Below are 27,918 nucleotides of genomic sequence, written 5' to 3'. Positions count from 1 at the left end.
TGAAACCAATTTTTTAAACAAACTATAAAGGAATGTTTTGTATGAAGTTCTTGAAAACATTGTCTTTGATAATCAAATTCCAACTTCACTGTCACACTGAAACAATAACCTGTAGCTTGATAAGGGGAGAYGACATCTGCAAAGTTTTGTACTTACCCTGATACAGGCTGGTTATTTTAAGAAAAGAACAAAAAGAACTGAAAGATCTGGCTGTTCTGTGCATGGAATTACCAGGTAACTTGCAGAACCATCTTCTATATATTGCAAATGAAGAAGAAYGTTCCCAATTCAAGTAATTTTGAGAATCTCTTACCTAAATCTCCCGAAAAGTTGGTAGCAGAAAAATTTCATCATTATCTCTCAATTTAATTCAGAAGTAACGTTTCCAGAACTCAAGCTGAGAAAATTCAGCAAAAAACTTCAAAAGACTACTTTGAACTTGTGTTTTACAGTTAGAAAGAACAAGACAATTTCTGAAGTCTACGTTCTTTATTTCTATTTAGCAGGTCTTGATTGCCAACAAATTCAATATAAACTTGTTCTCTACTTAAGTCCTACCTCAGCATTAATTTATKTGCTAGTCCAATTCTAAAATGCCAAATGAGAATTCCAGTTAGCCCTTGCTGAACCAGGTATCAAATTGTTTAACTGACCCAGGCAGACTATCCCAAGCACAAYATGACATAGTAATTCACAGACACGGCAAATATCTCAAATATCTGGGAAACAGTTATTTGAGATATCTGAACAGAAAAGTAGTCCAATGTATTTTGGGGAGGGACACACTGTAGTGGCACAGATATTTCAAGTGTTTACTAAAGTTTCTTTTGAAAAACATAACAAAAGTCAACTAATTGTTTTCMGGATATGATTTCCCTCCTTCCAAGAGATAAATTATGGAATTGATAGTGAAGTCAAGAACGACTGATTGATGCTGACTACTGAATTCCATGAGAACTTTAGCAATCACACTGCACTAGACATCAAAACCGTAATTAAATACTGACTGAAGATTTAAATAAGACACAGACACATATAACCCTTAGTTAGCAAARGGCAGATATTTTAAAGACTTCTTTAAAAATAGAGTGTATTTTTGTCATAAAATTACCCTAGGATAACACACTCAACAAAAAAGAACTTCCAATCAGCTAGTAAAATTCCTGATACATGTCTATATCCTGCAGCAAAAATGTGTGYTAGAGAAAGTGGTAAACACTTTACTCAAGGGTCAAAGAACTAACATCTCWGTAGCTCAGGACATCTTTTTGATGAATGTGAAACAGCTGGARTAAGTATATCAAGGGAAACAATTGTGATCCCATGGTAGATCCAGCTGCTGCAAAAATAAASCCAGGGGAAAAAGCYGAAGGGTAAAAAACCCCRSAACAATGTAACACCCTATCTCCTCACATCATACAATTCCATTGTTTCTACTAAGCCTCTTTAAAATACAGGACTCCCTCCAAACGCTGGTCAAAAATGAAGGTAGAGATTAATTAGTTAGAAGCAAAATGAGTTTACAGAATGTTAAAAAAATAATCAGAGAATGGTTGTTTTATTTAAACAGCAATAATTTAATCTTTAGAGATCTTTTGTATCTGCTAGTGAGAGTTATCTGAAAAATAAACGGAGACTCAYAGTAATCCTGTTAATACTTTATTAGTGTAATTTTTTAGCTTTCTATTTGACAGAACATAAATGCAAACTCCAAAAAAAATTCAGAGTCCTCTGCCATTCAGTAGAAGTGACCATGGCAGCCTGTTTCATGTTCATTCTTTGTTAAGGAAACGAGAGGAGGGGGAAGGGAGGGGAAAAGCATCAATAGAACAATTAGGCACACAGCTGACACTTACTGTACAATGATATGCACAATTAATTTATAACAATTCTATTTATGAGATGTGTTCTTCAGATTCTTCCCTTGTAATATATGAGCTTTGCTCCAGAGAGCAAGGATCATTGAGAACAAAGGAATTAACAAAGGAGTAACAAGTAAGACTTTTAAAACAAGTCCTTAAATAAACTAACATAACAACAGAATGCAAAATTGTTCAGCTGAGAAGACATTTTTAACCTAGACTTCAGAACATTAAAAATTCATTTATTTTACAGCTATTCAAATACACATGCATTAAATGAAAATATTGCACAAAATTAAAATTTAGATTGTGGAATTTATATAGTTTCATTTTGGTACACATTCTGGTAGCACTTAAAATTTACTGTTTAGTTCTAACAAACACCAGCAGCACAAGCTTGAGGATGAACCAAATGAAAAATTCAATTGCTCATTTTCTCTTAAAAATAATTAAGGCTAAAACAAGTGCATTTGTTGACAATGGCACAATTTTCAGCGGCCAGTCACAGCACCTAAAGACCAGAAGATACACCCAGACACTTAAGTGCTGTATGTTAACATTCAGTTTTGGAAACTTCCTAGGATAATAGGCTGCATGGATTGACAGGGTGGGTACTTCAAATCGTTGACAGGAAATACTTTTAAATAAAAATACAAACTCGCTTTAACAAAAAGTACTCATTTCTGATGGTTCTTGCCAGCCAACAGGCACCACTGAATTAGGAAGCCACATTCTGTAATCTAATACAGAAGACAAAACTTCAATACATATATACATATGCACACATGCGTACAYAAATGTGTGTATAGGTATATGTAATAAATTCATTAAGTAAAATGACTAAAAATCACGGYGTATTATGTTCAGTTCACATTCCTAGAGATATTATTTTATTTTTGTACAGAAATGTACCAGATAACTAAAAAAAAAAGCCAAATTGTATGTTATCACTATCCTCTTGAAWTTTTTCATGGTACCTACAGATAGATAAAACGCTCCACCGAATTGACAAAAGAATATTTGAACTTCCCATTTTCATACTGCTTAACAAATTCAGTGACTTAAAAGACATAAATTAGATTTGGTAGGATTAATGAGATATTTACTGTATCACCAAGAACAACTGCTGAATGATCGTGCATCAGTCAGATATCAGTTATGCTTGAGCACCCTGACAGCAGAGGAAGATACAGGCATGTAAACAATAGGAGCTGGCTATGCTGATTACTTCACACAGAACTCAAGAATTCTGTTAAATTCAAAAGCATTTAACCATCACACTTCTACAGAACCTGCAGAGAGGAAGGGAGARGGGTTCTTCTATATTTACCAAGTTATCTTCCTAGGGATTACAAAAGAAAGGGATTTACTTTACAGCATTTAGTTCTGCAATAAAGAAAAAAACAAGTGCACTTGAGCCCATGCATACTGTATGAGAATGTTAACAGTACGATATGATCATCATTAAGTTGTATGATAAAAGGCTACATTTCATTAACAAAGTCCATGAGAAAAACTATCTATATAGAGGAGTCAGTCAATTTAATGAGGTCCTTTGAGAGTCTTCTATTTTGTCTCAGAATGCTTTCATCAAAGGTCTGTTTTTCTTGCATAAAAGGACCATTTGTTCCCATTAAGACACAAATTACTACAAGGATCCTTGATCCATTGCTGTATCTTACCCTGTGTTTAGCATTAAAATAAAAAGGGACTCTAAAAGATAACCTTCTATTCACTCAAGATASTAGTGCTCAAACGGGGACTATGAAGAAGAAAACACAAACTGAGATATGCTGTGGCCAAACAGGATTATTCAGGTGTTACTGTATTTTTAATTGGACAAAACTTCTTTAATGAAACTAAACAGATGGATGTGGGGCCTTGATGTCAAATTTTTATTAAAATTTYACACTATGCAAAAAATAAAAAAATTATTTAAAAAAATATTGTAGTTTTATTTCCTTTTTATTTTCATATATACACTGAGATGCATTCAGAAATTTCCAAGTGTTTGCATATGACTAATGAAATCTTTTACCTGTGAGGAACCAAGTAATTCTAACATTTTTCCATATGAGGCTTACACATTAAAAGGTAAGGAATCTTTCAATTAAGTAGGACATAGTCTTTTACACCCCAAAAAAATTCCAGATTTTAGTGGAGAGTTGTGTGTAAACTGTGCCTTAGTGCAATTTCCTCATCTYCTAACACCGTATCTATCTCTTTGAAACATATATCCCTTTCCTTCTGTAAGTACTGACTTATGTTCCAGTAGACCAATTGAACATAAATATGATGCTCCTTTTCCACTGAAGTTACATGCAAAATGTATGCCAGGTGCTGTAAGAGCAGCATATGGCCCTTAAAGCTACAGAATAATCAGAATAAAGGTTTGTTTCTACTGCACCTCTGCTTTTACTAAAACCCCCATTAGATATAAGGTTAGTTTAATTTTCAAAATATGAAAGGTGATGCAAATGTGGCACAAAAGCCACCTTACCTCAACTTTTATTCAATACATGTATTTTTACGATAGGGCTATAGCTATTTCTCCCCTCTCCTATGAACCTGCTACTCCASAGACTGCTTTTCTGGTTAACTTCAGCCTTTACAGGAATGTTAAAATAGCCCTACAGAGCCTCAACAGTCGTAATGTAGAACAATTCCACCTGACTCTCACACATTGCACTATCTCCCAGTGCCAAAACACCCTTTTCTTCAATTGTAACCATAGTTGTGCTTTACTTGAACAGTCTGGCACTTTTCATTGCTGGCAAAACATCGACTCAGGAACAGAAGGGATCATCAYTCTGACATACTGGGCCAGTTTTCTTCTCAATGTTGCATGAAGACGCACCAAATCATTTAAGACACACAAACCATTCTGGTAGTGGTTGAATTACAAGTGAAGATGAGAAGATCCACAGGTCTTACAGATGCATTAATAATCTAATATGTGACACTAGAAGACTGGTGCAGAAATGACAGCATGTGAGTTTGAAGCCCCAGAGAATCTGCCCAAGTAATTAATCCTGGACAAACGAACACCAGCTTAATAGATTTGAAGTGTCACCTTTTCTGTAAAGAAGGCGCTTGAGTAGAGTGTAGTCTCTGCTTATATCTCTGCATTTGTTTTGACCTTGAATGCAGTTTGTTGAAGAGCTCAGGGAACTTATTTTGTGGAAATAAGGTTTCTAGGAATCTCTCCAGAAACACATACACCATTCTCTTATTCAGCTGACTATGCTGGAACATTTCAAAGACCCGAAGAATGCCTTTCCGCGTAGTCTCAGCGCCTATGATGTGCTTCAGTTCATCTACAAAAACACAAGTTACACACAAGTTTAAGCTAAATTCTACTTCCACRTTAACAACAAACTCAAACTGACTATTAAATCTTGCAAACTATGTAGTCTGAAATTTGAATCAACAGCACCTCTGGACAGTATTACTAAAGTTCTCTTAGAGCAGAAAATATTTCTGAAAATTACTTCACTCTTACCCTCTCTATGTGGAAATCGTGTTTGCAAGAAATTGTACTGTACTGGTATGTATCTATTTCAGGCACTAAACTTAAATCTTTTAGAGAAAATAAATACTGGGTTGGCTCTAAGAAAATTACTGGCAGTACATGTGAAAATGTCCAATGCTTTAATAATTAGAAATATTTTTATTTATATACAGTTCATACATCAGCATTTCTTTTCAATACTTAAAAAAATCAACAAAAATATTGACATTCATTTCAGTAACAATATAYGGTAAGGATATTAAGCTTTAATCCCAGACTAACTTACCTGGCATTACCTCCAGTAATTTGGTCTTCCCTGCCACTCTTGTTCTCATTCTAATAGCTTTGTCCCTTCGTGGAACAGTCTCTGCTAAAATGCCGTTTGGCCAAAAAGCATCTCTGYAACAAAAGCAAATCTGTCAAAATACATTAACATTTTATCAAGTGAAAAGCTCTTTTAAATCTCTCAAGGCTATCTCATAAAATAAATACAAGAAAGTAATTTGCACACAACCTAACATACACTTCAAATATCAGAAGAGAAAAAAAAAGTGAAAAAAAAAATCAAAAGTAAGTAGCACAATATACTCCATCTACCAGTAACTACCATATACCTTTTTAGTATACGAATCAGATGAAATAAAATTTTAATAAGATAATGCAAATCAAAACTATTCAAATACCACACAGTTCTTACATAAAATAGATCTAAGCCTTGCTTTCACCAATCAGACTCTATTGCTCCTGAGACTCTAGGCTTAGGTCTATTTATTACTTCGTCAGAACTTTGACACTAGYGGTTAGCCTTTCAACATGCTAAAACTGAGAAGAAATTCCAGAGTAGTAGAAAGCCCAACACAAAAGACATGCCTCTGTCTAATAAACATTTTGCCTCAGTGAAAGACAATCTTTTTCTCTGAATAAAATGTATACAGTCCTACACAGTTTGATCAAARCATAACTGAATACTTGTAGAGTATGACCCTTTGTAGAATACATTACCCTACACTGACTCTCACCCCAACAAAAAAAAACCCCAACTGTAGGGAAAAAAAAACCTGGGCAACACTTTCTCAACAACAATGTAGAAGCCATTAAAAYTTTTACAGAATTGAAAGACAAAGTCTTTGATAGTTTCCAATTCAGACTTCAGTTCCATTGTATCTATCCAAAATGAAACATTATCTTAGAGCTAGGGCTCTTTTAGCACTAATTTTTTGCCTTTAAAAGCAAGGTCTGTACAYGCCTTCATCAAGTGTACATCACTACAGTGATAAATGATGAGATCTCTAAATATACCAGTACTCTAGCTCTTCTAGACTGGTTAAAAAAGAAGTTCTTAAAGTAGGGGAGAAAACTCAAAAATACTCTTCTCTATGTGACAATTGCTTTCTCTCACTTAACATGTAAAAAGCAGTGTTYAATCCAACTGGCATTCTAGAGAGTGGTAACAATTTCCTCATGTAAGAACAGGAAGACATACAGATATTASACACCAATTGGAGAGTTACTGAATATTTAACATCGATGATAAAATACATACCTGAAGCGTTTCACTGCATCTGCTACTTGCTCAGGAGATGTCATCCAATCAACATGATCAACTATTTTTCTAAAATCAAAGCAATAAGTCTCTTGTTTAATTTTTAAAGCAGAGAAGCCATAAATGAAGCATTATAAAGACAATTCAAGGCTAAACAAAGTATAATTTTAACTTTCACCAACTCTGTAAGTAAGTTCTATAATACTGCACAACAGGAAGACAAACACTGATTCTCAACACTGAAATCTAAGCTCACTGATCACTCCTTGAACTGCTTTTTCTTTTTGGGTAAATATAGGGTAATGAAGTTGACTGCAAAACTATTGTTGCATCCCCCACCAGCATTAGATAACTGGTTTGCTTGTAGAGCACTCCTCTTCATGGAGCACTCTGAGTTCTGCTTCTGTAAGCAAAGGACCTACTCAGAATCTCAAACACCACATTTACAGCAGTATGTATCCTGGGATTGTTTCTCTAACCATAATTTGAATTTCGTTTTATAAGAAACAGAAAAAGACTTTTTATGAAAAATGTCATTAAGTCCCAAAAAATTGCCAGAACAAGGTATAACTGCTTAGTGGAGGAAGCCATGAGTGTCTGGAGTGGCTCTAAATGCAGAAGCAAACTGGTACTACAGCCACCTCTGCAATTAGGAAGCCGCAGCCTGTGCACGAACTCTGCTAATTATACTACAATCTGGAAACAGCAAAAAGTATTTGGAGTTATTCAACTATAGGGCAGCATGTTCTCAGAAGCACAGCTCTCAAGAAAGCTTTGAACTGGCCACAAGGAATTTTTTAAGACCCAGTAACATTTTATTACACGGTTACATTGCTACTGTTACAAGCCTATCTGTTTAACAGTGATGATAAAAACATCACAAATCTACTTGTGAAGGGTAAAAAGAAATAATACAGTGAGGAATCTCCCAAAAGAAAGTAATAGGAAGCTAATTCTCTTTCTGCTAGAAATTAAGTTTTTGATTCATGACACTAAATCAAAAGTAACAATGCAGTGCTAAACCTGTGTCTAGAATTTTTCTTGTTGGGTTTTGCTTGTTTGTTTGGGTGGGTTTGTTTWTTATTTTTGTTTACATTTCCAGAAACAAATTATTGGAAGGCAAGCCCGGAAACTGTATCTCTAAGCTAAGGGCAAGGAACATTACTTATTTAGCACTGTTAATTGGCTTTGCATTTACATGACTAAGGAAGGGTACATGTGAATTACAAAGAACATGAAGGGGCCAAAACAGACCCCGTAGGAGTCGTTTTCCTTTCCCACTTCCATCTTCTAAAGTGAGAGAGCAAAAACTTAACCCTGCAACTYAGTATAATTCATAATTGATGAATTGACATAATTTGATAGTGGTAGTGTATCATTTGAGGCACGAAAGAGATGTAAGTAGAAATAGTGCAGAAAGTAATAAATAATATTAATTTCAAAAGGCGTAGTGTAAAACAGGGCAAAAAGCATCAACAGTAAGTTACATTCACAGAAATGTAATCTCCTGTTGATATGGGAAAGCTCTCTCGCAAGTTCTCTGGCATGTAAATTACTGGAATTTTTCTTTCAGTAATGTTTTGTGCTTATTTCCATTTGTATTCAGTTTATTGATTTTCTTCAAAGAGGAACACATGCAGATTTAAACCACAATAATATATTAATACCAAGAAGGATGTATAGACACAGACTACACAGTGTCACATGACTGCTCAATATAAGAAAAACATTACCTATTAATTGTGTCACCATATGTTGCTCTAATAAGTTGCTGAAGCAGATTTTTTATATTTCTTCTTAACCACTGATTTCTCTCCTTTAAATCAAAGACTTCATCCATAAGTAGRAGCATTACTCTCAGCGGAATATTGTCATCCACCTGACCACCGGTAAAAGAATAAACAGTAAACTTTTATTTCAATTCAAGAAAGTTACAGTTTTAATAACTACTTCATGGGTTAAATGCTTCAGCATATGTACAACAATGACAAACACTCTGCTCTGTATTTTACTGTAATATGAAATCTTTCCTAAATCTTCCATATCACCATTAGCAGCAAAGAATAACCGATAATTAGATATAAAATTACATACAGTGAATTTTAAAATAAGACAAATAGAAACAGCCATTTCAAAGGTCAAGAGTTATTACAGAAGTTGAATAAAATTAATACATGCAAATATGTCCTAAAGAGAGACCTGATCCCTGACCTCTTCCTTTGRTTGCTGTACTTTCAACTGCCTAACAAAAACTCTTGAAGGAGCTTTTCTTAGGCACTATTTTCTTAAGGATGTTAAAAAMAATGCAATTTCATTGCAATGAACTGCCTTTTATTTAGGGTATCATTGTAATCTGCATGGCTATCAAGTACTTTTATGCTTGAAGATTAAGAAAAGGATCATAATTTTACTATTTAACAGATAATGTTACACAGATTGGCCTACAAAAACACGTTTGTATTATTCTTTTGGTGAACGATGCTAGTACATCTTCAGATACAACTAGAACACAGGCAATGGGGCTCATATTCCAGCTGGAGATTGCATAGATCCATGGCTCCCTTTCACACTACTGAATCACCATACAATTCCATACAAACTGTCATATTTTTGTCTGATTTAGTGACTAAGTTGTGAGCAATGTATCTTAGATGAGCAGTTGAAAGCTGAAAGGTTTTTAAATATCTGAAATCTGACTTTAATACTTCATATGTTAACTTAAAAGTCATCAAGAACTGCAACATCTTATCATTTTACAGAAGATTAATGAAATACCTACAGAGAAGTTGCTCATATACTTGAATGATATAATTGTTTTACCTGTGCATAACAGAAGCTTCAGGAGTATCAAAGATACTTGTATTTACAATTGTAAATTGCACAAACTTGAGGATACAGTCTTATATAGTGAAAAATAATAGGGAAAAATACAATTCAGAAGAACTCAAGGACATRTTAGCTGAGTAAAAATACATCTACAAATCCATCACAGCAGCTGTGTACAGGGAAACAAATTGAAACACTTTCATGTCATCCAAAAACTTGAAATGTGAAGGGCAGAACAGGTGCATAGCAAAATGCATTTAATGACTTACAATCATGACATATAATCCTAGGCTTCTTTGCCCTACTTAAGAGATAAAAGGTCTTTTCCCAATAGTTTGTATATACACGATCAGTGTTTCAATCAAAACAATAGTAAAATACCATAGATCATGAGCTTAAACTTCACTTTCAAGTTTCTAATATCACTACTTCACACATTTTAGGTGTTTACATAGTAAAAGTTTGTATTTAGGAAGACATTCTGAAGGGTGCTCCACAACAACATAGCAAACACTTCTTTTGATTCATTAAACGAATGCTCCTCAAAAGGCCACATCAAAAATCAAATTCTTAAAAAGCCAACTGACATGATGTTGACAGTCTGGGACCACACTATCTTTGAACAGACAGAAATAGAAGGAAGAAGAGAAAAAAACTAAACAAATGAAATCCCCAGCCATAAAACACAGAAGCARTAGTACATGCACTCTCACAGTTACTCCAATGCTATGCAAACCATTTCAGTGCTAGAAAAGAAGTCAATTTTAAAAGGAAGTATGCAAGTTTCTTTTCAAAAGGTTTAGAACAGTCATGAAGTGCTTGGTATAGTGTCATAAAACAATAAAAGTGTAGCTCAGCACAGAATAAGTAACTCTTTGGTTTTAGAGGTGTCAGCTTTGAAGGAACAAGTGTCAGACTCACATTGTCATCAATTGGTGCTGCAACACGGCAATGGTCAGGATCTGAATAGGTTTTCTGCATCAGAGGAGGCACCTACAATAAAAAAGTTATGTTTATGATGGAAAAATACTGTAGAGTATGAATAAATCATAAAAATGTTCATAAGYAATTTGGTTATGAAAATATAAAACATTTGGTCAAAAGTCAATTGCAAAGTAATGCAGATAAATACGCAAGCAGCCCTTTTACCTGCCATAACAAAATATAAAGTCTGTAGCTAATCTTGTATAGCTACCAAAATTACCAACACCTTGAAGACAATCCACATATAATGTATCAAGTGCCTACTGCTTCAACKGAAACACACCTAAAAACTCATATGAGACTGATATTTTTTTTTKTATTACTTCTGGATTTTAAGTCCTGCCTAGTCATGGGCTTCCCAGAGAGTACAACTGCAAATATATTGTTAGTCACACACCGGGAAAGGGAAGCTACTAGCAATGAGAAAGTCCAGAGACAGTAATTTTACCCCACATCTAATTAAAAAAACCATCAACCCCCCCAGCCCCAAATTTATTATTCCTTTTCATGGTTTAAGAGTTAATTCACTCATCTCAGTTGCTGTTTTACATCTGCCATATATAAGTGCTTTAGTAGCACAAAATGGAACAACCCCTGACCACAGACCCTACAGCTACACACAGAAAGAGGAAGACGAGAGAAACAAAGGCAAGATGAACATGTTCTGGAGAGTACTGTTTTCATAAGACTTCCAGATTGCATGTCGCACTACTGCTCCCCACCTCCAAAGTATTATATTCTATGAAAGTAAGAGATGAGGAAAGATGGCAGGAAGAAAATKTAATTTAAACCAGAATTCAGCAAGGACTAAGCAGAAAAAGCATATCTCCTTATTCTGAGTTTCAAAAGATATGTGTTTTTTCCCTAATGGAAACAGGATGCAGGAAATTAGCTTTATAAGAATGGTTGGTTAAAAAATAAGAAAATCAGTGAATCTCATGCTCTTTTCCACCTACTGCATTAAATTAAGTGAAGGGTAGCTGTAACAATCTGTAGATGAGATCTAAAAACTTGTTACTTAATAGCAAAGACCTCCATTTTTGTATAATGATTGCTGAACCTTATTAAAATGGTGCAGGTACAGAACAGACTGGCCTTCTGTTTAATGACTTGACTCTTCTATATTGCATAGTTTAAGTGAGTCAATAGTGACTTTTCTATTCATTTACTAGTGTGTATTTACCACCAATATGTTCTTACCTTGAAAAATGATTGCTTTATGTCTTGTCCCAATCTCTCTGACATTTTACCCATGTTGTCTGACATTTTAGTCATTCCCTCTGCCAGGCTGTCAGGGATAGACTTGACTGCATTTGATACGTTTCTCATAGAGTTACGTAGTGGGTTTACAAATGTGTCCATCTGAAGGGGAAGAATTGTATAATCTATGAGGACACCAGTATATTAGTACACTATGAGAAGTATGGCACTGCTCCAGAGAACAGTAACATAAAAGAACAAGTCAAATTACTTAACTTCATTACAGAATGCAGAATACAGTTTTAATTTCAYTTCCATTTATATTTCTCATTCCTTACAGCCCTACTGTAGCTATTTACATCTTTCAGCAGATGTTTTCCTGAGTCATTTCCCTTTCCCATCCGTTGGCTTTTCTTAGCTTGAATTTATTTTCCTTTTCTTCTCCATTCAATACCATTTCTCCCTTCCAAGCTTTCTACTTACAGATGTTTCACTTCTGCTTTCAACTCTTCATCTTTGAAACATGCCTCTTTTAAAAACAGAACTGGAATAGTATGTATCATGGCAATAATATAATTAATATATAATTAAATATATAAAGTAGTTCCACAGAAACTGTTAGAATTTTTCTTTCAGTATTTACTCTAAATTCAGTCCAAACAGAGGCACAAATACTAGTGTGATGTCGTTTAAAAAGTTATAAAGAATCTCATATGCCAGAAAAAACATCTTAGTCATTAYATAAACCTTGATAAATATTTAACTGTTTCAGTGTTAAATATTTAAGGAATATAGGTAGGACAGTAACTTGAAGTGACAAAAGAGCTGCAGATGCTTTTTATATCAAAGTCACTACAACTTTAGAAATGGCTGCATTTGCAAAGCAGATGCTCACACAAAATGGTCAACTGAACAAAGAACTACTACTCTGAAAACAGTTCTGGTGGCTTAACAAAAAGGATGCAGAGTCCAGGGCTCTGAATTTGACAATGACTCTGGATGGTCACACCTAAAAACTTAAGAGGTGCTTCTGAAGGGAAATTTATATCATGTTCTGGGCTGAAGAGTGGAAAGCATGGTAACAGTAGCAAATACTGAGTAAAGAACTGAAAAAAGAAATCAGGAGTAAGACCACAAAAAAAGTCACAGATGTCTGACAGAACGCAACTTGCAGCAAATACAATTTTAAAATAGTCTCAGTGCAATTTGAAAATTTCCATGTCCAATTACAAAATTTTATTTCCTTCTCATACAAATAAATTTACCTGTCATAAAAATGGCAATTTTTTGCTTCTGTATGTTCTCAGATACTTTGCCACTCTGTATTTAAGCAACTCACTTGCAAGCTGTTTTCACAGTGTTATATAGCTCTTTAATATCAGTTCAGCATGTCAGTTTAATGCAATCATTGCATGAATGAATGCTGTACAGTTCCCTTGATAGTACAAAACACTCTTACCTTTCGTGCAAAATCACCCTTCCCTTTGCTGTAGGCTTTATTCTCCAGGAAGTCATACACATAATGGGCTAAAGCTGGAGAAGCTTTCATCATTTCAGGATTTAACAAGAGCTGAGGAAAATAATTTTTTAGAAGTTATTTTAATAAATAATGAACAAGACATAATCAAAGACACCATATCTAGTAATCTATTTTTTCATTCCTAAATTTTATTCCAACAGTACAGTAGTCTCAAGATGGAAACAACTGATTTCTTGGTAATGCCCATAATTTTAACCACTATGGCAAATACAGCATCTCACAGAAAAATACACACCTTTATGACCACGCAAATTGTCATTTCACAGTGCTTTACTCATCTTCATTATTTGCTAATGATAGCAAATAATGTTAACATTTGTTAACATGTTCATTGACTTGGTCAACACATTTTAGAGCTAAATGACCAGAAATATTGTCCCTATGAAGGACAATTGAATTCTTTTGTCTGGGCTGATACAGGCCTTATCTAAACAGAGGAACTGTGTGGTTTGCTACACTGCTGAAGTGGGTGCTGTGGAAATCTTTATGCAACAGCACAAGAGAAAGTGACCACAAATATGTGTCAGCAGGAGAAGGTCAATGGCGTAAAGCTCAAAACCAGTACAGCTGGAACCTCATCAGCTCAKAAAAAGCTGACAGAACTGCCTAAGAACAAACCAAAACACCAAACAAAATGCAAAATTATGAGATAGTACCAAGTTCTTATTGTATATTATTTAGTTTTGTGTACCAGCTATAATACAGCTTTTGGTGTTTTTTAAGACAACACAGGCATGCTACCTCTGAAAAAATAATTTCAAGCACAGAACTAAAAAAACCCGTAACAGCTTACCTGCAAATAAGCATTTAAATCTTTTTTCCTCTTTTCCAAAAACTCTCTGTCCATATTGTTAAATGTTTTTTTTCCAGGAAGTTTYAGTATATTTGCAAGGTTTTCAAACTAGAAAAAAAAAAAAAGAGAATATTTTTTGGTTCTGTTTTCAAGAGTTTCAAGTCTTCATATGAGGACATTCTATTCACCTATTCTTATATGCCATCTAACACTTGACCAAAAAAAGATTGCATCCTGCCTGGAACTCAGAATCCTTGGAGAAGCCAAAATGAAAGGTACATTGTCAAGAACAAATTAATGAAAACTGCCAGGAGACTGCCAAGGGTAAAATTTAATTTCTGAACTTACATGTGATATAAGTGTATTTTGAAATACAGACTAATAGAGTGCGCAGAAGGCTTATGCTCAAAACTCATCATTATTATTTGAGATGAAGTTACTAGGATTATGACACTTTATAAGGAGTGAAGTTTTTCAAGAGAACTTGTAAATCTTTCCAAAATCTCTTTCCTTTTCTATCCTGATCAGGTCTATTAAGGAAATAATTAAGCTTTTATATCTGGGGAGATGGCAGCATCTGGTTTGCACATGGGTTATCATAACATGCTCTATATGTCATCACCTGTGCCTTTTCTCCAGGTAATGACAGTGATTGGTACTGGTTGACATGTGTTCCACTGCTCTAGCTTTGTAGGAAGAATTAAAGTTCCAGGGAAGCAGAAGGAAAATGAGAGGCACTAACACTTGTGAATGGCTGAATGTATTTGGTAYAATGCATAAAAATAAAAAAGTGACAAGAACAAAACTTGAAGAATCAGAACTATCCCCATATAGAATCCAGACTTCCGGTAAATAATATTCTTAAAGCGATAAAAAGAGAAATACATAATATTCTAGGTTTTAAGAAAAAACCTGGAAACAGGTTGCATCCTTTTCTCTCTAGAAAAGACCACAACATTACAGATTTAATGATATGAATTCCATTCAGTCCCTGCAAGATCTCGCATCATTAAACTTTGGAAGGCTGCAAAACTCATAAAATTTATGGTCTGTAGGAAGCACCAAAGAATAGCTCTTTACAACTTTACAAATCCCATTCCCTCTGCAAGTAGGTCATATGAGAAAATAACTGAGCAAAAGATGGTCTCGTTTTTATTTGGACTCATATCTAAGCAGAAGCAATGTAAGCAACTAACAGCCTCTATTTTAAATACAGGTATCTACTTCAAATGATAGTTATTACATGACTGACTAAAGGAACTGGTGTGAATCTATTCAGTACTGCAAGGAAAAAGATATTCATATATATACTTTGAACTGCTAACTTCAATTCCATTTTGGATCAATTACCTATTTTCTCTGATAAACAAACAGTCCTTGCCCTTCCTATTAATTAGAAACCAATGGTTCTAACTTCTACCCTTAACATGTCAATAAAAATGTCTCAGACAAGCACACAGATAGTAAGAATGTCTGTTTTATTGTTAAGACAAAGCAAAACTGTTGGGAGCATCTGAGATGSCACAGTGCATCACAGAAATCTGTTTATTTTTGCAGCCTTAGTGTTCTAGGGTAACATTTCTGTTCTCTGTAAATTCAATCAGATTTAGCAGCCTGAAATGTAAGCTTTCAGATTTTGAACATCGTTGTTTTTGCCATTTATTTCTATTCATTTAGAGCTATATTAGTTTTAAATGACCGTCCCGTATCAGCAGAACACTAATTCACTATAAGATCCAGGATTCTTCAAAACACTGAATTAATTTAAAAAAAAATTAAATCAATTTGAAGTACAAAAATTGGTATTTCAAATTTATTGACAGCACACTAAGATTACCAGAAATTCAAASGAAAGTCAGACTTCATTTATAATTAATCCAAATATTCAACACGTTTGCTTAAGCCTTTCCAATTTCYATTACTGTTGTAACTTTTAGATGCTAACTTACCTGCACAGAATTTGTTCATTATGACTCTCAATRACATAGTAAAGGGATATAAACTGACACTTATGACTAGTTCAAAGGGTATGCAGTCAAATCTGACTTCTCCAAGGGCTTGATTTAAAAGCACTTCAGTCTCCTTTTAAAAGTACCATGTTTTCATAATTTTTTCATGTCAGCAGGTTCTACTCTGCACCAGCTGCTGAATTACATCTCCCTTCCTTCCTTCTTTCATTTTAGGAGAGTTAAGAGTTTGCRAATACAAGCACAGCAGTAAAAGGCAGGATGGTAGCAGTATAGTGAAGTGCTACCAGCTCTCCCTTTTGGGACTCCAACAATTCTTGACATTTCACTTAAAACATAAATACCTATTTCCCAATCTCAGTTTTTATTTATTAATCTCTGTGACAAACATGACTAACCACTGTTTGATAGCAACTGCACTTGCATACAAAGATTTTAAAGTAAAATTAAGTGGGGGAGGGAAGAATGGGGAGACKTTCTGAGTTCCATTTCTTTTTTATAGAGCAATTATATAGTCATGGGTTACTAAACTACAGAAACGTGCACGTATGAAGATTTTCACGAGATTGGTTACCTGCTCAGTGATCCTCATGTGAAAGTCATGGAAGTCACTGTAGCGTCGATATGTCTTCCACATCTCCTCACTGTTGGCATTTCGCCGGTGGACTGTGATGGCATACAGGGCATATGTCTTGCCGTGGTCATTACACACGCCTGCCACAGCATATGGGTCAGAGTCAGCATAGACTAGTAATTTAAAAAAAAATAAAAAGGAACAAACAGAAAGAAGGAAGACGAAAGGACACAAATGTGAAGTGAAGAAATGCCTGGAATGACAGACTTGAAAGACAAAAATGGACATGCAAGCAGAAGACTAAGCTATCCCTTTATCCTAAACACTGTATGATACCCTCCAAAACTTATTACGTCAACTTAAATAGAAATTAAGTAGCTTTAAAGTTAGGCAAGTTTCAATGGCATGCAAAGCATAAACAAAAAATTTTAACTTTTAAATAGTAAATAGGTCTTTTAAAAAAATATTTTAACTTAAAGAACTCAAGATGGGGGTGAAAGACAACTGTGAAACCAGAAGAAATTCCAGTCTGCAAAGTAGTCTAATCATATTGCAAAAGTCTGCCCATAAAAAATCTATACATACAAGACAATACAAGCTGCAAGAATTCAGTTTTGTTACTGGCATCAGTAATTTGTTATTAACTCAGCATTTTGTTATTAACTTTAAAATAAAAAAAACACCCTCTACATTATTTTAGTCAACAGAAACTATATATAGAGACACGTGTGTACATWTATATAATATATTCTCTGCATGTGCACACACACATTGTATGAACAAGTCAATTAATAAACAAAAAGAACAAATACAGATATTTGAAAGAGAAGCAAGCATGTTATTGATCTCTGTTAAATATTTAAGTCTTCCTGGACATTCCACCTTCACAGAATTTTCCCAGTATAGTTTGTTCCAAAACGTTTGATTTCATTTCGAGTATAACCTAGAACCAGTATTGTTTACACAGCACATCATTAAATTGGCAACATGTTGTATCTCTAAGTATTGTGCCAATATCCAGTACCTRTAATTTGCCAGTGGCTAGATGRAAATATTTTTAACCAAGGTCTCTGRATTTTTCTATGCAYCCACACTGCATAAAATACAGGTTTCCTGAGAAATCATCAATTCCATCCTCGGTAGTACTTTCAGTCTTGATTTCTCAAAGTATAACACTTATGCTTAAACAGGGAGCACCTGTAGTATAGTGGCAGCTGCTGCCAATGCAAGAATTACACACTAGAAAGATGAAGAGCGGTAACAATTCATCTTGTCTTTGTCATCTACCTTCTAACAGAATAATCTTGAGTGCTGAATCCACAGGGGAAAGAGCAGGCAGTCAGGACAGTGCCAGCAGACWGCTCAGAGCAAAGCCAGGAGCCCCYAGCCCCACAGATGCTGCACAAGCYCTGTCCTCTRCATTGACRCTGAACCCTTGGACCTGCAGCCACCAGACCACATCTCAGGGGCACTGCTAAGGGGCTCCTTTAGGAGAACTTCTTCAGGCAGAAAAAGAAAGATGTTGTCCTGCTGACCCTTATGCCATACCCTCTTAGCTAGTATTTATTTTGCCCAAGACAATGTGAATCCTGAAACATACAAAGATAATCCTGTTTGTATATACCCTTCAAGCACAGTAAAGGATAGTAACTGGCAGAGGAAAAGAACCTGCTCACAGATGCAATTTGGTATTATTATCTTGCAACATGAACCTGTACATATCCTCTGCTACAACTGGAGCATTACAGATTCACAGAGTCAGGCTGATAGTTATCAATATGTTGCCATCAAGATTATAAATTTTACAATTTGTGTTCTAACTTTACCTTTTTTCCTTAGATCAAAACACTGTAACATCTAATTCAGAAAAAAAGTACCACATGCCATTTTAATAAAAAGCAGAATTTGATTCTTAACTTTCAACTTATTTTCCCCTTTCTCYGAGGACTGACTACCATGATATTTGGATTGCACACTGCTCTCATACTGAATTGGAAAAGTTTAATTAAAATGTAAAGTAGCTGAATGCTTGCTGACAGCTCATGTGCCCACTATATAAATGCATAGAMGTAAAAGCCCGTTTCATAGCAAAATCTACTAAAACTCATAATTTAATTATCCAATGCAATCTCATTTAACCAGAGTATTTGCAAAAAATAGCTGAGATTTTCTGTTATTTACTCTCATGTAATAAAGAAAACAATTTCTTTCTTGGCAAAGTTTTTTAAAAGATAACCAAAAATGCCACCACTGGGACAAAAGTCACTTCCTTAAACTAAGGCAGTAAGGAAGCACAAAGAATAAGGGAAAAATATTATAATATGAAAATAAACAGTCAAGAAGTACAATTCTGTGACTAGAAAGAGATGGCTTCCAAAATTTCTTTAAATAATTGCTAAAATAAATCCTGCTCAATAGTAAGTTTAATGAATGATTCTCCAGAGATAAAAGTAGTAATAATAATAATACTACCATAAACAACAAAAATTAAATCACTTTTTAGTGATATACATATATATATGTATATGCACATATATATAGCCTGTGACCTACAGAACAAATACTATAAAAATTTCTATAAGGACTTAATGGAAAATATGAATTCAAATGTTTCATGAGGTCAAAAAAATTTGAGACAATTGGGATTTCAAGGGCCTGTAATATTAAAAACTCAAAATAAATGGTAGAAAACAAATAAGGAGACATCATAACTAATTCACTTACCAGTATCTGAGATGTATGCATGGAGCTGAACCGTCTCATCAGAAGGTACATTTGAAAGGTCATCTAAGGACTGCAGGGTGGGGGAGATAYGGGAGCAGGAAAAAATGGACAAAAAGAAAAAAATCAGAAATACATTTTATTTATATTTATTTGTATGAATTTTCATTTAACTATATAACTTTCAAACTTTCAGTTCACTACAATAAAAGAATAGCTTAGTGCACTGCAACAATGCAGATGTTTGTACTACCTAGTTACCAAGGCCTTTCATTTGCAGAGTACAGGACCTGCATTTCCCCTACCATTTTCACACAGTTTTGTGATCAGTCATACTTGATCAAACATATTTACCACTTTAGTTTGATATCTCAACTCTAACAGAAGCATTACTACAAATGGTCTTTTACTGAGCATTAGAAAAAACACTGAAACCAGAAAACCTTCCAAACAACTGGGGAGACACAGATGTTGTGAAAGATATCTTTTGGTTTAGTCTTTATATCATTCTGTTGTCTTTCAAATGTCTTTAGGCACTACAAAATTTACAGTGCAGTAGAAACTGTAAGTTTTTCTGCTTTATGTGAAAAAAAACAGTCAACATTTTTCTCAGGAATATTTTCTGTCATAAAAAATGAACAAGTACATCCTCAGCTAATAATTGCTCTGTCTCCATATTTAATAATTACTGGGATCAAAAGAAGCCTAGTAGGTCTTTTAGAGAGGCTTTACTTTAAGTTAACAGATCTGATTCCTAAGATTTAACATAATAAAGCTCTTCAAGATCGTTGAAAGACTTGCATACACAACTGAAAGAAATAGAGGAAAGGCCACTACACAGTCGAATCATAAATTACCAGTTTAAAAAGAAGAGTTGGTGCTACCTAGGTAGAATTCACAGGCACTGGGACCCCAGTTACTTTAAATACTTTATAGGAGAATTCTAAAACTCCCCAAAGAAACACATTCAGAATAAATGTAGCTATCTGCTTGCTATCTTCTATAATTTAATCAAGCCAGTTTACTAGCAACTTACCACAAAAAGTTACCAAGAGTGGGACTTAATGGTTAGCAGTGTCATACCCRTACCAAATTAAAACCTCTACCTCCATCAATTAAATTTCTAAATCTCATCTGTTTCCTTAAACATAAAACAATATACGAGATTACAATCAAAAGAGAGACTAGACTTGAAAACATGAATTATTTAAAGACTCTGCTCTTGCCCCTTCTTCATCTGAATCTTTATCAACTCCACAGTATTCCAACAATACTCCACTCCTTCCTCCTCTTGTTCTCCTCACGGAATGGCTCTTGTCTGCCTCAACCACCTCAATCTCTACCTGAAAGTCTATTACAGAAGGTGAGGGAAGTATTTTTGTATAACGACCTTTCCTCGAAACAGTTTTGAGTCTCTCTTCCAAATTCTTCCAGTGAARTAAAACTGCAGACAATTCATTTTGTAATAGAAAGTTTAGGAAACACTCAACTGCTCTGACAAGGCACTATACTGCAACAATTAATACAAGTAAATTAAAAAATTGAAACCTGAATAGGTAACATAATGGACAGACATTTRATATCAGCCAATATCTCTGCCATTAGATATATGCACAGGAACACAAGTTAATTAAAAACCTAAAAATATCACATCACAACCCAATTTTATTTAATACATTATCATTAGCTACAAGTRCAGAAATTCCCTGACCTTTGAAGCAACCTTTCCAAGGTCTATTTTTCTTATGTAGCAGACTAATAACACAAGGGAGCTAAACCATGTGTACAGAAATTTACTCTTGACATGGAATTCAGCCAGCAAAAACTAATATACCMGTATTTGAACACCTGTAAAAGCACTGAACACCCTGAACAATATGGACTACAGAAATGTAAAAGTAGTTCTAGCTCAAGAGTAATTCATTGTGCATTTATGGTAGAATGTTCTCAACTGTTTATAATAAATATAGTATTCTATAAACACCCTCGTCACAACAAAAACAAAAATCACAAATTTGAAGAGTCCCATGCAAATACCTATTTGTATCGCAACAGAGCTTGATAAAGACTTTAGAATTTTCTAACTTAGCTGGGAARGTCACATGAAGCAAAGCAGCAGATAACCAACCACTAGCCAGATGAGCCACTACAATGACAAATCCTCATCCACAAAATGTAACTCTGGCATGTCACAACATTATTAGAAAGAGCACTTAAAAAACATTTGAAAGATCTTTTAAAGAGATTAGTCAGCTAAAAGACKCTTGTGAAAAGTTACCAGAATCGTATGCAAATTCATAAAAAATATGGCTAAWTTAAGTTTACTCTTACAGAGTAACTAATAACTTGTGTGTTTCAATTTGTTCAAGAACYTTTTCTTGCAGTGAAGTAAAACCTGTAATGTACATACAAGAAACTACTTAATAATACTTTCTCTACTGTTGGAATGAATAAAAAATTTCAAAACCTAAGCACCTACCAGATTTATGCTGCCAGTAGGAGACCCATTAAAAGATTCTGGAAGCAGTGAGGAAAAGAAGAGGTAAAAACAAGTTAGAAGATTTCTCCCCCCTTGTAGTGCCACACAAAAACACCAATGCATGCGCAAAACATTATGGAAAATGAAGGACAACTGTAGCACTGGGCAAAATGTTGCACACAACATGCTACTGTTTCAAATTTCCAATAAAGACACCTAAGGAAATCGAAGTTTACAAAGATACAGATTCTAAATAAATACTTTAGATAACATTCTTTTAAGTTTATGTCCCCACATGATACTGCTTCATCAAGGAGCTCGTTTAACAGCGAAAAGAATTTCCACTGGTTTTGTAATTCAGTTAACAACAATTTTATTGCTTYAAAAAGCCACATCTCCAACATACTTTCAATTTCTATTTCCAGAGAAGAGTACAGTATTAAAAGAACTCAGCATATTGACGAGTTTTAAATATTTTAAAAAAAAAAAGCAGAATGGAAGAATCACACACTTATTTTAGTGACAAACTTGTTATCAAGACCTGACATGAATTTATATGAGATCAATGAAGTAACCCTGTGTGAGTCCCAAAACAATTTACACACAAAAACATAAGGAAGAAACATTAATTTAAGTATCAGAGACATCAAAGTATTCAATTTAAAAGTACTTAATAAAACAGTGTAGATAACTTATTTTCATTTTAAAGCAGAGAAAATGGTCCCAGGAAACACCCCTTAGAGATACAGAGCTCACCTCCTTCACCATCATCTGATCCTCTGAAACTGGGATCCTTCAGCATATCCAGCTCAGCTAACATACGCACATACAACACATTCTGCTTGAATGAAGGGTAGAACCTCTCATCTCGCAGCATCAACTCATACACCTTATTGAAATAAAAATGCCAACTTCAGAAATTCAGAACTTTTTTTAAATTTTTTAATTGATCAGACTAGTTTTCATAAATTCTATTAAACAAGAAGTATCTGTGCATACATGTCTCTGACTTACTCTTAATGGAAAGGCTGAGAGTGCTCACTGTGCCAGAAGTGTAACACAGTGTCAGAAAATATCTAACTACTCAGACATGCACATCTAGGAAGGGAAGTAGCACAACAGCTGTAAATGCTTCTGTCCTCTGCTCTTAACCCTTCCAATTGCACTGTAAACTTAGCTGGTGTTTATCCATTTAATAACAGATTATCTCAGTCCTTCCTTGGGGATAAACTATAAATGTAGATCTGCAAACACTTAGGGCAAGAGGGTGAGAAGAGGAAAGGAAGGGAGGGAAGACACTATATGCARCCTTTCTGACAATTCCCAGTTCAGCCAATACAATATAAATAATACCTCATAAAGATTTAACCATATCAACTCAAACAATTTACCTTCACAGCCCACACAGTATGTATGTATACACACACATACATACAAAATATCTATACATAGCAGGAATCAATTTGTTTGGGTACTCATGTCAACTCTAGAACATTTTAATGATGAATTAATTTTTTTCATGGACCACTGTTCATGCGCTATTATCTGCTAAGAACAGAAAAAACCCAATTCATCCAGGTTTGAGGAAGTTAATTTCYTTTGTAACACATGGGAAATTTATGGTCTTCAGCAGAATTCACGAGCAAGGCCCTTAACCTACTTTGAGCAATACAGATTTCACAAGGTACCTTGATTAGTCTTAAATGCAGGCCTCAAGTACACCAGTATGATTCTAAGTTCTACAGCTCATATCACTAATTTTTAGTGAATGAGAACATCAGTGCAATGATCTAAAACAAAAGCTTTTCAGACTGGCATTGTAAGTTACTGCCAGAATATCTGTCATTCACTTTTCCTTTTTGAATACATACATTGGACTTGAGTGATAAAGTCTAGACATGCATGTAGTAAAAATACTGTTTATTTCTTCAGCACTTGATGCTTCTGAGTGCTACACTGTGCAAGTTTGCAGAAACTGACCAGTTAAATTAATTTCTGGAAAAAGCTACAGAATTTAATATGGGACCATTAYATCCACCTCTGAAAAAGAGAACTGAAGCTGAACAAAAACTGTACCTCTTAGTCTACTCATGACATATTTCATAATTGGTGCACTAAAACAAAAATATGATAGTTCTAACCTGTGCTTCATATTTAAGTTCTTATAGGACACCTACTCTTTCTGTCTATTGCTCTAAAAACCATGGGCTAATGAATGGCAAAGCAAAAGTCAACAATTTAGARTGTGATTTTCATAGAACAGAAAAATAGTAACACAGGTTTTACGTTGTAGATATCTGAGTTCCTTGTTTTTTAGTGTCCATAATGACATTTTATASTCTGTAGCATTAACAATTCTTATGAAATAAAGGATGAATAGAGTATACCTTTCTCTGAATGTCATCAAAGATTTCAGGTGTTGGATCCTCATGGTTCAGTGTTTCTGCAAGTTTTGCTACTAAGTTGTCATCAATATTAACTCTTGGAGATGCCTGTCGTAGAGATCTAAATCAACTTTTGCAGCATAAAAWTAAGAAAGCTCTACTTTCACAAAAAAAAAAGCCAATGCAATGCTGCAACTCTCTAAGTAAATTAAATTTCTTTTTGACAAGTACCTCTATCTAGAATATACAACAGGAGCCAGATCCCCTCCACCCCCAAAATTARGTTCAGAGTTTGTATTAAAACTTGGAAGTTTCATTATTAAACACTAAGAATTTCCTCAAAACAAATTTGTGCATACATTTTGGAGCCGTACCCAAATCAGATCTACTCAGACTTAAAAACAATTTTTATTTATTTAGGAAAAAGGTTTAGATTCAGAAGTCAAGAACAAGCCAATAAAAAAAAGTAACAGGATGAAGTCCTGAAAYATCTGAGGAAAGGCCAACAGTTTGTCAACTGCCCATTTCTGAGTGAGAGGTGATTTTTTATACACACACAAATTCAAAACAAAAATGCTTTGTGAATGCAAGTTGATGAGTGGTTTCTTTCACAGAAGAATCCATTACTGCCTATTGAAGGATACCCAATGGTGATATTTCTGCAATTTACACAGACAATTGTAGAGAGGCACAGAAAGCTACTTCATTTGAAAATGCAATCTTAATCCAAGTTTGGACAAATACTGGGTTCCATTTTTTAAAAAAGCACTTAAGGGGGCGGGCAAAGGCAGAGGGTAGAATAAAAGGAAGGAAAAGGACAGCATATGCAGAGAGACACACTTTTTAATTCTGTTTTTACATTGTCTCTAGTTTGTCTATTCTAGAAAGTCAGCTTCTGTGGAACATATTCAGTGCATCTGACAGGACAGTGAGTAACAGTATGAGCCTTTTTAAATGGGGAGAAGACAAAAGAGGAAGACCTTTTTCTTACAATTTGACATAAGGAGAGAGAGAAGATACACAAGTAATAGCTTAAATGTCAATATGTAMGCAACTTGTGCTACATAACAACCATTTCCTTTCAACTTAGCCRTAACTATCAAAGTATTTGTACAAAGAATAAACACCAAACAACACAGAAGTTATTCCTACCTTTTCTGATAAATATTGCTCATAAACTCCAAATGCAGCTGCTCTTAATAGACCCTTGGTCTGATTGGTCTGATGTTTTCCATCTTTCTGCCTGCTTTGAAGTACCTCCAGCTGTTGCTGTGCTGTAACCCTGTACCCTTCCACTGTCATCCAGAAAAACAGATGTGCTTGGCCACCAGTCTGCTGCATGTAATCTACAGAAAACAGACACCACATGAGCCTGGTTACTGTCAAGCATCTTGGAATAAGAATTCTCTATGATGTTAAGTACAAATGGAACATCAGGATCTGGTTATACATCTGGAATACTTCCCATATAGAGTCAACTAAAAGAATACTATATACATATTGGTGATAATAAAAAAACTGAGAGCTACGTTTAGGAACTAAGCCCTGAATCCTCAAATGTACATGTAAAATGTGAACTTATCATTACCATGCAAATCTAACAGGCTTGCACAGTGTGATCAAAGACAAAGTTCAGACTGAACTCTGCTTTCTAACAGAGCAGGTTCATAGAATCATAGGATCATTAMGGTTCGAAAAAATGTTCAAGACCCCTAAAATACCACTTCCAAGTCCACCAGTAAACCATGCTCCTAAGCATCACTTCTACATGTCTTTTAAATACCTCCAGGGATGTCCACCACTAAACCATATTCCTAAGCACCACATCTACGTGTCTTTTAAGTATCTCCAGGGATTGTGACTAAACCACTTTCCTGGCCAGCCTATCAATCTAATGCTTTTTGGTGAAGAGATGTTTCCCARTACCCTATATAAACATCATCTGGCACATCTTGATGCCATTTCCTCTTGAGCTGTTGCTAGCTGCCTAGCAGAAGAGACCAGTCCCCACCTCACTACAGCCTCCTTTGATGCAGTTGTAGAGTGATAAGGTTCCCACTGAGCATCCTTTTCTCCAGCCTAMACAACTCCAGCTCCCTTRGCCACTCCGCGTAAGATCTGTGCTCCAGAYCCCTCCCCAGCTGCACTGCCCTTCTCTGGACAYGCTCCAGCACCTCAGAGTCTTTCTTGTAGTAAAGTTCCCAAAACTTCAACACAGGATTTGAAGTGTGGCCTCACCAGTGCTGAGTACAGGGGGTCAATCACTGCCCTGGCCCTGCTGGTCACACTATTGCTGATTSCCCTTCTTGGTCACCTGGGCACAGGCTGGCTCACATTCAGCTGCTGTCAACCAGCATCCCCAGRTGCTTTTCTGCCAGGCASTTTTCCAGCGACTCTGCCTCCAGCCTGTAGCACTGCCTGAGTTTGACACAATTGCAGGAGTTGGCAYTTGGCTTTACTGAAACTCCTAGAATTGATCTCAAACCATCAATCCAGCCTTCTTCCYTCCTGAAAGTCTTCCTGCCCTCCAGAAGCTCAACGCTCCTGCCCAAGTTAAGTGTTATTTGCAAACTGACTGAGAGCATTCATTTCATGCCCAAGAGAGACTCCAGCTGTCACATCACCCTATTTGCAAACAGGTTTGASAGGTGCCTTTCCTAGGCTGGCTGCCTCATCAACTTGTCAGGAAGTCCCTTCCACACACTCCAGGAACTTCCCRGACTGTTTCCATCTACTGCATTAAAACAAGTATAACCATCAACAAAACTGATGGATATTCTTAGTACTGACATTTAGCAATTCCAGGTACACAGTCCTCTGAGTTAGCATATTCTTTATAAACAGATCATACAAATTAACACTTACCCATAAAAAACTGTAGTGCAACATTGTCTACCAGAATATGGTCCAGAGGGACTGTGCAAAGTTTTCCAAAGTTTGCTGCCAGTTTCACAGTATCTATTTCCTGCAAGACACAGTTCAGTGTGCTCATAGGCTTTTTTTTTAAGTAACTTTTAAAACTTCTACTTACCACAAAGCAGAGAGGATAAAAAAATCTACATTACATATAATAAAGTAGCATCTCAATGATTAGCTATTTTCACAATCACTAATAAATGAAGGTCTAGATAAGAAGGTCACATTGTTATAATTATTTGCCTTCAAAACAGGCTATAGTTATTCTGCTMCATGATAAGCAGGATTTTAATATTGCTGTTCATGTAATACTCCACAGGTCAAATTAACMCCAAATCTCTCATAAAGAGTGACAGCAGCAGAAAATGAATTAACAAGAATAAATTTCAGTATTTGATGGGCTGCAGGTYACCACAACTTAAATTTATCTCTGTCATACTTTCTTCTGCCAATATGACATTTCTTGCTATTACATTATGCCTTCAGGTCCAGCTACAGAATGCTTAATCATTTTAATAACCAGTATTTATGCACAATATTATGTTATCTTGGAACCACACTTAGGYCAAATCAAAAGAGTCAAGAAACTAAGTAAAGCCAAATGTACCAACTCCATCA

General features: G+C 35.1%; 1 protein-coding gene across 4 annotated transcripts in view; it reads right to left on the bottom strand.

The window, feature by feature from the left end:
- Positions 1 to 1,646: 1,646 nt before the first annotated feature.
- Positions 1,647 to 27,918, bottom strand: part of SNX13 (sorting nexin 13) — a 64,646-nt gene continuing 38,374 nt past the window's right edge. Inside the window, exons 12-26 of one of the 4 annotated variants that reach the window (XM_057371629.1) lie at positions 27,250 to 27,349; positions 25,537 to 25,730; positions 24,388 to 24,492; positions 22,757 to 22,889; positions 22,001 to 22,038; positions 19,525 to 19,594; positions 16,801 to 16,973; positions 14,260 to 14,367; positions 13,386 to 13,496; positions 11,927 to 12,088; positions 10,664 to 10,735; positions 8,650 to 8,795; positions 6,917 to 6,985; positions 5,660 to 5,772; positions 1,647 to 5,179 (exon numbers count right to left, since the gene is read on the bottom strand). In XM_057371629.1, coding sequence (XP_057227612.1) covers positions 4,932 to 5,179; positions 5,660 to 5,772; positions 6,917 to 6,985; positions 8,650 to 8,795; positions 10,664 to 10,735; positions 11,927 to 12,088; positions 13,386 to 13,496; positions 14,260 to 14,367; positions 16,801 to 16,973; positions 19,525 to 19,594; positions 22,001 to 22,038; positions 22,757 to 22,889; positions 24,388 to 24,492; positions 25,537 to 25,730; positions 27,250 to 27,349 — 1,842 coding nt within the window. In that variant the 3' untranslated portion in view covers positions 1,647 to 4,931. Of the gene's footprint in view, positions 5,180 to 5,659; positions 5,790 to 6,916; positions 6,986 to 8,649; positions 8,796 to 10,663; positions 10,736 to 11,926; positions 12,089 to 13,385; positions 13,497 to 14,259; positions 14,368 to 16,800; positions 16,974 to 19,524; positions 19,595 to 22,000; positions 22,039 to 22,756; positions 22,890 to 24,387; positions 24,493 to 25,536; positions 25,731 to 27,249; positions 27,350 to 27,918 lie in introns of those variants that run through there. The other 3 variants (XM_057371630.1, XM_057371631.1, XM_057371632.1) reach the window with 3 other exon arrangements.

This window comes from Malurus melanocephalus, unplaced genomic scaffold (genome assembly GCF_030028575.1).
Source record: "Malurus melanocephalus ecotype Western Australia unplaced genomic scaffold, MMel_1.1 scaffold_150, whole genome shotgun sequence".
In the NCBI taxonomy this organism is placed as follows: domain Eukaryota; kingdom Metazoa; phylum Chordata; class Aves; order Passeriformes; family Maluridae; genus Malurus; species Malurus melanocephalus.
Note: the sequence above shows the minus strand (reverse complement) of the source record. Positions and strands in the feature narration are given on the sequence as shown.